General features: G+C 39.8%; 1 protein-coding gene across 1 annotated transcript in view; it reads right to left on the bottom strand.

Annotated features, from left to right (window-relative positions):
• Positions 1-15000, bottom strand: part of cdon (cell adhesion associated, oncogene regulated) — a 151114-nt gene that overhangs the window by 80275 nt on the left and 55839 nt on the right. The window contains 1 exon segment of the mRNA XM_064975394.1: positions 3961-4132. Within this exon segment, the coding sequence (XP_064831466.1) occupies positions 3961-4024 (64 nt within the window). The 5' untranslated portion in view covers positions 4025-4132.

Here is a 15000-nt window from a genome sequence, read left to right as displayed (position 1 = left end):
TGTAAAGCATAGAGGCAGATCCAGATTACAGATACTAGTGTAAAGTAAAGAGGCAGATCCAGATTACAGATACTAGTGTAAAGCATAGAGGCAGATCCAGATTACAGATACTAGTGTAAAGTAAGGAGGCAGATCCAGATTACAGATACTAGTGTAAATCATAGAGGCAGATCCAGATTACAGATACTAGTGTAAAGCATAGAGGCAGATCCAGATTACAGATACTAGTGTAAAGCATAGAGGCAGATCCAGATTACAGATACTAGTGTAAAGCATAGAGGCAGATCCAGATTACAGATACTAGTGTAAAGCATAGAGGCAGATCCAGATTACAGATACTAGTGTAAAGTAAGGAGGCAGATCCAGATTACAGATACTAGTGTAAAGTAAAGAGGCAGATCCAGATTACAGATACTAGTGTAAAGCATAGAGGCAGATCCAGATTACAGATACTAGTGTAAAGTAAGGAGGCAGATCCAGATTACAGATACTAGTGTAAAGCATAGAGGCAGATCCAGATTACAGATACTAGTGTAAAGTAAAGAGGCAGATCCAGATTACAGATACTAGTGTAAAGCATAGAGGCAGATCCAGATTACAGATACTAGTGTAAAGTAAGGAGGCAGATCCAGATTACAGATACTAGTGTAAAGCATAGAGGCAGATCCAGATTACAGATACTAGTGTAAAGCATAGAGGCAGATCCAGATTACAGATACTAGTGTAAAGCATAGAGGCAGATCCAGATTACAGATACTAGTGTAAAGCATAGAGGCAGATCCAGATTACAGATACTAATGTAAAGTAAAGAGGCAGATCCAGATTACAATCTCTCTTGAAAAGATAGATGTCTCTTCTGGAGGCAGTGTGGGAGACATCTACACCACACACCCTCTCTGTGGTACAGTGTAAAAACAATGGCTCTCCCACACCACATGTCCTTGTAAGAATTACCTTAATATCAGTAGACAAATAAAATAAATAAAAATAAAGGCTTTTAATAAATCCACATGTGAGTGAATCACTGCCTTAACACTATGTGTAATATGGTTTAGACGAGAAGCGCCTGGTTTAGAAGCTCCTGGTTTAGAAGCTCCTGGTTTAGAAGCTCCCGGTGTAGAAGCTCCCGGTTTAGAAGCTCCCGGTTTAGAAGCTCCCGGTTTAGAAGCTCCCGGTTTAGAAGCTCCCGGTTTAGAAGCTCCCGGTTTAGAAGCTCCCGGTTTAGAAGCTCCCGGTTTAGAAGCTCCCGGTTTAGAAGCTCCTGGTTAAGAAGCTCCTGGTTTAGAAGCTCCTGGTTTAGGAGCTCTCGGTTTAGAAGCTCCTGTGTAGTTTGAATTGCTTTCCTTATTGTGTTAGTCTACATACTATTTTTACGGGATGCTGGTGGCTGCACCCATGAAGCCACAGGGCTCTAGCTTTGTCCACTGGGGGTACAGGTGCTACCAACTTTCGGTGGATGGCATTAGCTAGCACATGGATTTGGTCACACCTGTTTTATTTTTTGGTAAATTCTGTTTTCCCAGGGTTTATTTAACCCGATATCCAAGCTTTCCTTTTTTTTCTTTCAGGTTTTCACTCTCAAAATCACACGTTTTATATAAAAAACGACATATATTGGATGTTGTAAGTCCACAACAATCCTTAAATCACATCAGGAGACCGTTTATGAGAAGAAGAAAAAAATACAACATTTGGAGGTTGTAATTGACCTTTAATTCAATGGCCGTTGTGTCTGGCTATTGGTGTTTTTGTACTGTACAATGTACACTGTAGGGTATACATACGATTGATACAGATCATCATGATATCATTCTGCCAGGTAGGCCTACTTCACAGTCATTAGGAAGGTTTTTGGGGAAATCCTATAGAATTGTACATCCAAACAGTGCATGTAGACTGAAATGCAGATCGCAAAGATTCGACCGAAACCAACCAAACATTAATGTCGCAATGCAAAGCAAAAGGGTCGCAAAAGCGAGTTTTGAGCAATGAGAAGGAATGAGGCATTGGCCACAATACCTCCAAGGCTAGGGTAAACAGAAGAGTGGCCACAACACCTCCAAGGCTAGGGTAAACAGAAGAGTGGCCACAACACCTCCAAGGCTAGGGTAAACAGAAGAGTGGCCACAATACCTCCAAGGCTAGGGTAAACAGAAGAGTTGCAAATCTGATGTTGAAGATAGATAGATCTCACTATACATATGTTATCTACCTAGCTAGCTACAGGGCCTTGCAAAAGTGTTCACCCCCTTGGCGTTTTTCCTATTTTGTTGCATTACAACCTGTAATTTAAAAATATATTTATAAAATATATTTATAAAAACATATTTATAAACATACATTTATAAAATATGTAATTGACATACACAAAATAGTCCAAATTGGTGAAGTGAAATGAAAAATATAACTTGCTTAAAAAAATAGGGGAAACCCCCCCCAGAAAAGTGGTGCGTGCATATGTATTCACCCCCTTTGCTATGAAGCCCCTAAATAGATCTGGTGCAACCAATTACCTTTAGAAGTCACATAATTAGTCAAATAAAGTCCACCTGTGTGCAATCTACGTGTCACATGATCTGACACATGATCTCAGTCAATATACACCTGTTCTGAAAGGCCACAGAGTCTGCAACACCCCTAAGCAAGGAGGACCACCAAGAAAGTGGCACTATGAAGACCAAGGAGCTCTCCAAACAGCTCAGGGACAAAGTTGTGGAGAAGTACAGATCAGGGATGGGTTATAAAAGAATATCTGAAACTTTGAACATTCCACGGAGCACAGTTAAATCCATTATTAAAAAATGGCACCACAACAAACCTGCCAAGAGAGGGCCGCCCACCAAAACTCACAGACCAGGCAAGGAGGGCATTAATCAGAGAGGCAACAAAGAGACCAAAGATAACCCTAAAGGAGCCGCAAAGCTCCACAGCGGAGATTGGAGTATCTGTCCATAGGACCACTGTAAGCCGTACACTCCACAGAGCTGGCTTTACGGAAGAGTGGCCAGAAACAAATAAGCGAACACGTTTGGTGTTCGCCAAAAGGCATGCGGGAGACTCCCCAAACATATGGAAGAAGGTACTCTGGTCAGATGAGACTAAAATTGAGCTGTTTGGCCTTCAAGGAAAACGCTATGTCTGGCACAAACCCAACATCTCCCATCACCCCGAGAAGACCATCCCCACAGTGAAGAATGGTGGTGGCAACATCATGCTGTGGGGATGTTTTTCATCGACTGGGAAACTGGTCAGAATTGTAAGAATGATGGATGGTGCTAAATACAGGGAAATTCTTGAAGGAAACCTGTTTCAGTCTTCCAGAGATTTGAGACTGGGATGGAGGTTCACCTTCCAGCAGGACAATGGCCCTAAGCATACTGCTAAAGCAACACTCGAGTGGTTTAAGGTGAAACATTTAAATGTCTTGGAACAGCCTAGTCAAAGCCCAAACCTTAATCCAATTGAGAATCTGTGGTATGACTTAAATATTGCTGTACACCAGCAGAACCCATCCAACTTGAAGGAGCTGGAGCAGTTTTGCCTTGAAGAATGGGAAGAAATCCCAGTGGATGGAAGTGCCAAGCTTATAGAGACATACCCCCAAGAGACTTGCAGCTGTAATTGCTGCAAAAGGTGGCTCTAAAAGCATTGACTTCGAGGGCGTGAATAGTAATGCACGCTCAAGTTTTCTGTTTTTTTGGTCTAATTTCTTGTTTGTTTCACAATAAAAAATATTTTGCATCTTCAAAGTGGTAGGCATGTTGTGTAAATCAAATGATACATACATACAAAACAAATCAATTTTCTATAAAAAATGCCAAAGGAGAGGTGCATACGTTCGCAAGACAGTATACTACTGTATATATACCAATAGAGCACTCAGTCCTAAATCAATACACTTTAAAAGAAGAGGAATAAAGCCTTGACTTAATGAAGGTTGACTGTATTATCAGTACTTACCACAGAGTAGGAGCACTTGGCTGAGACAAAGCACAGTGCAGAGAACCCTCAGACCACCAGCCATAGTGACCACTCAGCCCTGCTGATCGCCTGCCACCCAGACCCACACCAAAACACACACACACACACACCCGACACACACACACACACACCTGACGTCTGGTCAGCACACCTGCAACACACAGAGATAGACAGACAACAGAACAACATTAGAACAGGAACACAGCATTATTCAGCCGAGATGCATGGGGTTTAGGTCTAGGTACAGATATCACCACATATCATTCTCTCTCTCTAGGTACAGATATCACCACATATCATTCTCTCTCTAGGTACAGATATCACCACATATCATTCTCTCCCTCTAGGTACAGATATCACCACATATCATTCTCTCTCTCTCTAGGTACAGATATCACCACATATCATTCTCTCTCTCTGGGTACAGATATCACCACATATCATTCTCTCTCTCTGGGTACAGATATCACCACATATCATTCTCTCTCTCTAGGTACAGATATCACCACATATCATTCTCTCTCTCTAGGTACAGATATCACCACATATCATTCTCTCTCTCTCTAGGTACAGATATCACCACATATCATTCTCTCTCTCTCTAGGTACAGATATCACCACATATCATTCTCTCTCTCTCTAGGTACAGATATCACCACATATCATTCTCTCTCTCTAGGTACAGATATCACCACATATCATTCTCTCTCTCTAGGTACAGATATCACCACATATCATTCTCTCTCTCTCTCTAGGTACAGATATCACCACATATCATTCTCTCTCTCTAGGTATTGGATATCACCACATATCATTCTCTCTCTCTTTAGGTACAGATATCACCACATATCATTCTCTCTCTAGGTACAGATATCACCACATATCATTCTCTCTAGGTACAGATATCACCACATATCATTCTCTCTCTCTGGGTACAGATATCACCACATATCATTCTCTCTCTCTAGGTACAGATATCACCACATATCATTCTCTCTCTCTCTAGGTACAGATATCACCACATATCATTCTCTCTCTCTCTAGGTACAGATATCACCACATATCATTCTCTCTCTCTAGGTACAGATATCACCACATATCATTCTCTCTCTCTAGGTACAGATATCACCACATATCATTCTCTCTCTCTAGGTACAGATATCACCACATATCATTCTCTCTCTCTCTCTAGGTACAGATATCACCACATATCATTCTCTCTCTCTCTAGGTACAGATATCACCACATATCATTCTCTCTCTCTAGGTACAGATATCACCACATATCATTCTCTCTCTCTCTAGGTACAGATATCACCACATATCATTCTCTCTCTAGGTACAGATATCACCACATATCATTCTCTCTCTCTCTAGGTACAGATATCACCACATATCATTCTCTCTCTCTAGGTATTGGATATCACCACATATCATTCTCTCTCTCTCTCTAGGTACAGATATCACCACATATCATTCTCTCTATCTAGGTACAGATATCACCACATATCATTCTCTCTCTCTCTAGGTACAGATATCACCACATATCATTCTCTCTCTCTCTAGGTACAGATATCACCACATATCATTCTCTCTCTCTAGGTACAGATATCACCACATATCATTCTCTCCCTCTAGGTACAGATATCACCACATATCATTCTCTCTCTCTAGGTACAGATATCACCACATATCATTCTCTCTCTCTAGGTACAGATATCACCACATATCATTCTCTCTCTCTCTAGGTACAGATATCACCACATATCATTCTCTCTCTCTAGGTACAGATATCACCACATATCATTCTCTCCCTCTAGGTACAGATATCACCACATATCATTCTCTCTCTCTCTCTAGGTACAGATATCACCACATATCATTCTCTCTCTCTCTAGGTACAGATATCACCACATATCATTCTCTCTCTCTAGGTATTGGATATCACCACATATCATTCTCTCTCTCTCTAGGTACAGATATCACCACATATCATTCTCTCTCTAGGTACAGATATCACCACATATCATTCTCTCTCTCTGGGTACAGATATCACCACATATCATTCTCTCTCTAGGTACAGATATCACCACATATCATTCTCTCTCTCTAGGTACAGATATCACCACATATCATTCTCTCTCTAGGTACAGATATCACCACATATCATTCTCTCTCTCTCTAGGTACAGATATCACCACATATCATTCTCTCTCTCTCTAGGTACAGATATCACCACATATCATTCTCTCTCTCTAGGTATTGGATATCACCACATATCATTCTCTCTCTCTCTCTAGGTACAGATATCACCACATATCATTCTCTCCCTCTAGGTACAGATATCACCACATATCATTCTCTCTCTCTAGGTACAGATATCACCACATATCATTCTCTCTCTCTGGGTACAGATATCACCACATATCATTCTCTCTCTAGGTACAGATATAACCACATATCATTCTCTCTCTCTGGGTACAGATATCACCACATATCATTCTCTCTCTAGGTACAGATATCACCACATATCATTCTCTCTCTCTAGGTACAGATATCACCACATATCATTCTCTCTCTCTCTAGGTACAGATATCACCACATATCATTCTCTCTCTCTCTAGGTACAGATATCACCACATATCATTCTCTCTCTAGGTACAGATATCACCACATATCATTCTCTCTCTCTAGGTACAGATATCACCACATATCTTTCTCTCTCCCTAGGTACAGATATCACCACATATCATTCTCTCTCTCTCTAGGTACAGATATCACCACATATCATTCTCTCTCTCTAGGTATTGGATATCACCACATATCATTCTCTCTCTCTCTAGGTACAGATATCACCACATATCATTCTCTCTCTAGGTACAGATATCACCACATATCATTCTCTCTCTCTAGGTACAGATATCACCACATATCATTCTCTCTCTCTAGGTACAGATATCACCACATATCATTCTCTCCCTCTAGGTACAGATATCACCACATATCATTCTCTCTCTCTCTAGGTACAGATATCACCACATATCATTCTCTCTCTCTCTAGGTACAGATATCACCACATATCATTCTCTCTCTCTCTAGGTACAGATATCACCACATATCATTCTCTCTCTCTCTAGGTACAGATATCACCACATATCATTCTCTCTCTCTAGGTACAGATATCACCACATATCATTCTCTCTCTCGCTCTAGGTACAGATATCACCACATATCATTCTCTCTCTAGGTACAGATATCACCACATATCATTCTCTCTCTCTAGGTACAGATATCACCACATATCATTCTCTCTCTCTCTAGGTACAGATATCACCACATATCATTCTCTCTCTCTAGGTACAGATATCACCACATATCATTCTCTCTCTCTCTAGGTACAGATATCACCACATATCATCTCTCTCTCTAGGTATTGGATATCACCACATATCATTCTCTCTCTCTCTAGGTACAGATATCACCACATATCATTCTCTCTATCTAGGTACAGATATCACCACATATCATTCTCTCTCTCTCTAGGTACAGATATCACCACATATCATTCTCTCTCTCTCTAGGTACAGATATCACCACATATCATTCTCTCTCTCTCTAGGTACAGATATCACCACATATCATTCTCTCTCTCTCTAGGTACAGATATCACCACATATCATTCTCTCTCTCTAGGTACAGATATCACCACATATCATTCTCTCCCTCTAGGTACAGATATCACCACATATCATTCTCTCTCTCTAGGTACAGATATCACCACATATCATTCTCTCTCTCTAGGTACAGATATCACCACATATAATTCTCTCTCTAGGTATTGGATATCACCACATATCATTCTCTCTCTCTCTAGGTACAGATATCACCACATATCATTCTCTCTCTAGGTACAGATATCACCACATATCATTCTCTCTCTCTAGGTACAGATATCACCACATATCATTCTCTCTCTCTAGGTACAGATATCACCACATATCATTCTCTCCCTCTAGGTACAGATATCACCACATATCATTCTCTCTCTCTCTCTAGGTACAGATATCACCACATATCATTCTCTCTCTCTAGGTACAGATATCACCACATATCATTCTCTCTCTCTCTAGGTACAGATATCACCACATATCATTCTCTCTCTCTCTAGGTACAGATATCACCACATATCATTCTCTCTCTAGGTACAGATATCACCACATATCATTCTCTCTCTCGCTCTAGGTACAGATATCACCACATATCATTCTCTCTCTCTCTAGGTACAGATATCACCACATATCATTCTCTCTCTAGGTACAGATATCACCACATATCATTCTCTCTCTCTCTAGGTACAGATATCACCACATATCATTCTCTCTCTCTAGGTACAGATATCACCACATATCATTCTCTCTCTCTAGGTACAGATATCACCACATATCATTCTCTCTCTCTAGGTATTGGATATCACCACATATCATTCTCTCTCTCTCTAGGTACAGATATCACCACATATCATTCTCTCTCTCTAGGTACAGATATCACCACATATCATTCTCTCTCTCTGGGTACAGATATCACCACATATCATTCTCTCTCTAGGTACAGATATCACCACATATCATTCTCTCTCTCTAGGTACAGATATCACCACATATCATTCTCTCTCTAGGTACAGATATCACCACATATCATTCTCTCTCTATCTAGGTACAGATATCACCACATATCATTCTCTCTCTCTCTAGGTACAGATATCACCACATATCATTCTCTCTCTCTCTAGGTACAGATATCACCACATATCATTCTCTCTCTCTCTAGGTACAGATATCACCACATATCATTCTCTCTCTCTAGGTACAGATATCACCACATATCATTCTCTCTCTCTAGGTACAGATATCACCACATATCATTCTCTCCCTCTAGGTACAGATATCACCACATATCATTCTCTCTCTCTAGGTACAGATATCACCACATATCATTCTCTCTCTCTCTAGGTACAGATATCACCACATATAATTCTCTCTCTCTAGGTATTGGATATCACCACATATCATTCTCTCTCTCTCTAGGTACAGATATCACCACATATCATTCTCTCTCTAGGTACAGATATCACCACATATCATTCTCTCTCTCTCTAGGTACAGATATCACCACATATCATTCTCTCTCTCTAGGTACAGATATCACCACATATCATTCTCTCCCTCTAGGTACAGATATCACCACATATCATTCTCTCTCTCTCTAGGTACAGATATCACCACATATCATTCTCTCTCTCTCTAGGTACAGATATCACCACATATCATTCTCTCTCTCTAGGTACAGATATCACCACATATCATTCTCTCTCTCTCTAGGTACAGATATCACCACATATCATTCTCTCTCTCTAGGTACAGATATCACCACATATCATTCTCTCTCTCGCTCTAGGTACAGATATCACCACATATCATTCTCTCTCTCTCTAGGTACAGATATCACCACATATCATTCTCTCTCTCTAGGTACAGATATCACCACATATCATTCTCTCTCTCTCTAGGTACAGATATCACCACATATCATTCTCTCTCTCTAGGTACAGATATCACCACATATCATTCTCTCTCTCTCTAGGTACAGATATCACCACATATCATTCTCTCTCTCTAGGTATTGGATATCACCACATATCATTCTCTCTCTCTCTAGGTACAGATATCACCACATATCATTCTCTCTCTCTAGGTACAGATATCACCACATATCATTCTCTCTCTCTGGGTACAGATATCACCACATATCATTCTCTCTCTAGGTACAGATATCACCACATATCATTCTCTCTCTCTAGGTACAGATATCACCACATATCATTCTCTCTCTAGGTACAGATATCACCACATATCATTCTCTCTCTCTCTAGGTACAGATATCACCACATATCATTCTCTCTCTCTCTAGGTACAGATATCACCACATATCATTCTCTCTCTCTCTAGGTACAGATATCACCACATATCATTCTCTCTCTCTAGGTACAGATATCACCACATATCATTCTCTCCCTCTAGGTACAGATATCACCACATATCATTCTCTCTCTCTAGGTACAGATATCACCACATATCATTCTCTCTCTCTCTAGGTACAGATATCACCACATATCATTCTCTCTCTCTAGGTACAGATATCACCACATATCATTCTCTCTCTCTCTAGGTACAGATATCACCACATATCATTCTCTCTCTCTAGGTACAGATATCACCACATATCATTCTCTCTCTCTCTCTAGGTACAGATATCACCACATATCATTCTCTCTCTCTCTCTAGGTACAGATATCACCACATATCATTCTCTCTCTCTAGGTATTGGATATCACCACATATCATTCTCTCTCTCTCTAGGTACAGATATCACCACATATCATTCTCTCTCTGGGTACAGATATCACCACATATCATTCTCTCTCTCTCTAGGTACAGATATCACCACATATCATTCGCTCTCTCTAGGTACAGATATCACCACATATCATTCTCTCCCTCTAGGTACAGATATCACCACATATCATAATCTCTCTCTCTCTCTAGGTACAGATATCACCACATATCATTCTCTCTCTCTCTAGGTACAGATATCACCACATATCATTCTCTCTCTCTCTAGGTACAGATATCACCACATATCATTCTCTCTCTCTCTAGGTACAGATATCACCACATATCATTCTCTCTCTCTAGGTACAGATATCACCACATATCATTCTCTCTCTCGCTCTAGGTACAGATATCACCACATATCATTCTCTCCCTCTAGGTACAGATATCACCACATATCATTCTCTCTCTCTAGGTACAGATATCACCACATATCATTCTCTCTCTCTCTAGGTACAGATATCACCACATATCATTCTCTCTCTCTAGGTACAGATATCACCACATATCATTCTCTCTCTCTCTAGGTACAGATATCACCACATATCATTCTCTCTCTCTAGGTATTGGATATCACCACATATCATTCTCTCTCTCTCTCTAGGTACAGATATCACCACATATCATTCTCTCTATCTAGGTACAGATATCACCACATATCATTCTCTCTCTCTCTAGGTACAGATATCACCACATATCATTCTCTCTCTCTCTAGGTACAGATATCACCACATATCATTCTCTCTCTCTCTAGGTACAGATATCACCACATATCATTCTCTCTCTCTCTAGGTACAGATATCACCACATATCATTTTCTCTCTCTGGGTACAGATATCACCACATATCATTCTCTCTCTCTAGGTACAGATATCACCACATATCATTCTCTCTCTGGGTACAGATATCACCACATATCATTCTCTCTCTCTCTAGGTACAGATATCACCACATATCATTCTCTCTCTCTCTCTAGGTACAGATATCACCACATATCATTCTCTCTCTCTCTAGGTACAGATATCACCACATATCATTCTCTCTCTCTCTAGGTACAGATATCACCACATATCATTCTCTCTCTCTCTATGTACAGATATCACCACATATCATTCTCTCTCTCTCTAGGTACAGATATCACCACATATCATTCTCTCTCTCTAGGTACAGATATCACCACATATCATTATCTCTCTCTAGGTACAGATATCACCACATATCATTCTCTCTCTCTGGGTACAGATATCACCACATATCATTCTCTCTCTCTGGGTACAGATATCACCACATATCATTCTCTCTCTCTAGGTACAGACATCACCACATATCATTCTCTCTCTCTCTAGGTACAGATATCACCACATATCATTCTCTCTCTCTCTAGGTACAGATATCACCACATATCATTTTCTCTCTCTGGGTACAGATATCACCACATATCATTCTCTCTCTCTAGGTACAGATATCACCACATATCATTCTCTCTCTGGGTACAGATATCACCACATATCATTCTCTCTCTCTCTAGGTACAGATATCACCACATATCATTCTCTCTCTCTCTAGGTACAGATATCACCACATATCATTCTCTCTCTCTCTAGGTACAGATATCACCACATATCATTCTCTCTCTCTCTAGGTACAGATATCACCACATATCATTCTCTCTCTCTCTATGTACAGATATCACCACATATCATTCTCTCTCTCTCTAGGTACAGATATCACCACATATCATTCTCTCTCTCTCTAGGTACAGATATCACCACATATCATTATCTCTCTCTAGGTACAGATATCACCACATATCATTCTCTCTCTCTGGGTACAGATATCACCACATATCATTCTCTCTCTCTGGGTACAGATATCACCACATATCATTCTCTCTCTCTAGGTACAGACATCACCACATATCATTCTCTCTCTCTCTAGGTACAGATATCACCACATATCATTCTCTCTCTCTAGGTACAGATATCACCACATATCATTCTCTCTCTAGGTACAGATATCACCACATATCATTCTCTCTCTCTCTGGGTACAGATATCACCACATATCATTCTCTCTCTCTAGGTACAGATATCACCACATATCATTCTCTCTAGGTACAGATATCACCACATATCATTCTCTCTCTCTAGGTACAGATATCACCACATATCATTCTCTCTCTCTCTAGGTACAGATATCACCACATATCATTCTCTCTCTCTCTAGGTACAGATATCACCACATATCATTCTCTCTCTCTCTAGGTACAGATATCACCACATATCATTCTCTCTCTCTCTAGATACAGACAAGACGAGATAATGCAGAAATAGAGACATGTAACCATCCAAACAGTCTGAAACGATTTATACTTGATATATAGGGAACAGGCCTCAGTTTTAACCAGTCAATAACTAGCGATATAAGTCTCCCTCTCTGCCTGTCTCATCTCGCTCTTTGCCCAGTGGAAAAAAAACTCTATTAAGCCCTGTGATTAATCCCAAACACCATTCCTCCTGATCGTCATGACATATTCTCTTTACACACCCCTTGATCTCACACACTCCAGGCCTCTTACCCACCCCCCCCCCCCCGAATGAACGAGTACTGAAGAGATTTTCTGCTCTCAATATCTCCAGTCACACAGGACTAATCCCTCTAAGACTGACTATAGCCTGAAGACATACACACACGTACACACTCACACTCCCAAGTTCACTGTTGCCTGAAGCTGTGGTCCAGAAAACACAGAGAAATCTACCAAAAATTGATTAAATCATTTTTTTTTAAAAGAACAAATTACTTTTAGACAAATTCCTGGACAAAATGTTCCACTGTAACAGTGAAGGTGTAAACTTGGCAGTAGAAAACCTAAACAGTATATTTGACCTCTCAGCTTCCTTATCAAATCTAAAAATGTCCAGCAGACAACCGAAGAAAATGAAAAACAATGAAAAAAATGGTTTGATGAAGAATCCAAAAACCTAAGAAACAAATTGTGAATCCTGTCCAACCAAAAACATAGAGGCCCAGAAAACCTGAGTCTACGCCTTCACTATGGTGAATCACTAAAACAATACAGAAATACACTACGGAAAAAGAAGGAACAGCACGTCAGAAATCAGCTCAATGTAATTGAAGAATCCATAGACTCTAACCCTTTCTGGGAAAATTGGAAAACACTAAACAAACAACAACACAAAGAATTATCTATCCAAAATGGAGATGTATGGGTAAACCACTTCTCCAATCTTTTTGGCCCTATAACAAAGAACAAACATCTAAAACATATACATGATCAAATACAAATCTAAGAATCAGCTATTAAAGACAACCAGAACCCACTGGATTCTCCAATTACCTTGAATGAACTACAGGACAAAATACAAACCCTCCAACCCAAAAAGGCTTGTGGTGTTGATGGTATCCTCAATGAAATTATAAAATATACAGACCACAAATTCCAATTTGTTATACTAAAACTATTTAACATCATCCTCAGCTCTGGCATCTTCCCCAATATCTGGAACCAAGGACTGATCACCCCAATCCATAAAAGTGGAGACAAATTTGACCCCAATAACTACCGTAGAATATGCGTCAACAGTAACCTTGGGAAAATCCTCTGCATTATCATTAAAAGCAGACTGGTGTATTTCAGATTCTGTCAGACCTGGGTCCTGACAGTAAATCTCAGTAAGACCAAAATAATGCCAGGACCACAAATACAAATTCCATCTAGACACCGTTGCCCTAGAGCACCAAAAAACTATACATACCTCGGCCTAAACATCAGCACCACGGGTAACTTCCACAAAGCTGTGAACGATCTGAGAGACAAGGCAAAAAGGGCATTCTATGCCATCAAAAGGAGCATAACATTTGACATCCCAATTAGGATCTGGCTAAAAATACTTGAAACAGTCATAGAGCCCATTGCCCTTTATGATTGTGAGGTCTGGGGTCCGCTCACCAACCAAGAATTCACAAAATGGAACAAACACCAAATTGAGACTCTGCACGCAGAATTCTGCAAAAATATACAATGACCTAAAAGGAACCGATTCTCAAACTTCCATAACAAAGCCATTATCTCTATCTCCTCAGAACTAATGATATAGAGCAGTAGATGTTCTAGAACAGTACTAATGATATAGAACAGTAGTTTTCTAGAACAGTACAGTACAGTACTAATGATATAGAACGGTAGATGTTCTAGAACAGAACTAATGATATAGAACAGTAGATGTTCTAGAACAGTACAGTACAGTACCAATGATATAGAACGGTAGATGTTCTAGAACAGAACTAATGATATAGAACAGTAGATGTTCTAGAACAGTACAGTACAGTATTAATGATAAAGAACGGTAGATGTTCTAGAACAGAACTAATGATATAGAACAGTATATGTTCTAGAACAGTACTAATGATATAGAACGGTAGATGTTCTAGAACAGAACTAATGATATAGAACAGTAGATGTTCTAGAACAGTCCTAATGACATAGAACAGTAGATGTTCTAGAACAGTACTAATTATATAGAACAGTAGATGTTCTAGAACAGTAC

The sequence above is a fragment of the Oncorhynchus masou genome, chromosome 9, assembly GCF_036934945.1.
Source record: "Oncorhynchus masou masou isolate Uvic2021 chromosome 9, UVic_Omas_1.1, whole genome shotgun sequence".
NCBI classification, from domain to species: Eukaryota; Metazoa; Chordata; class Actinopteri; order Salmoniformes; family Salmonidae; genus Oncorhynchus; species Oncorhynchus masou.
This window is presented reverse-complemented; position numbering and strand designations above follow the sequence as displayed.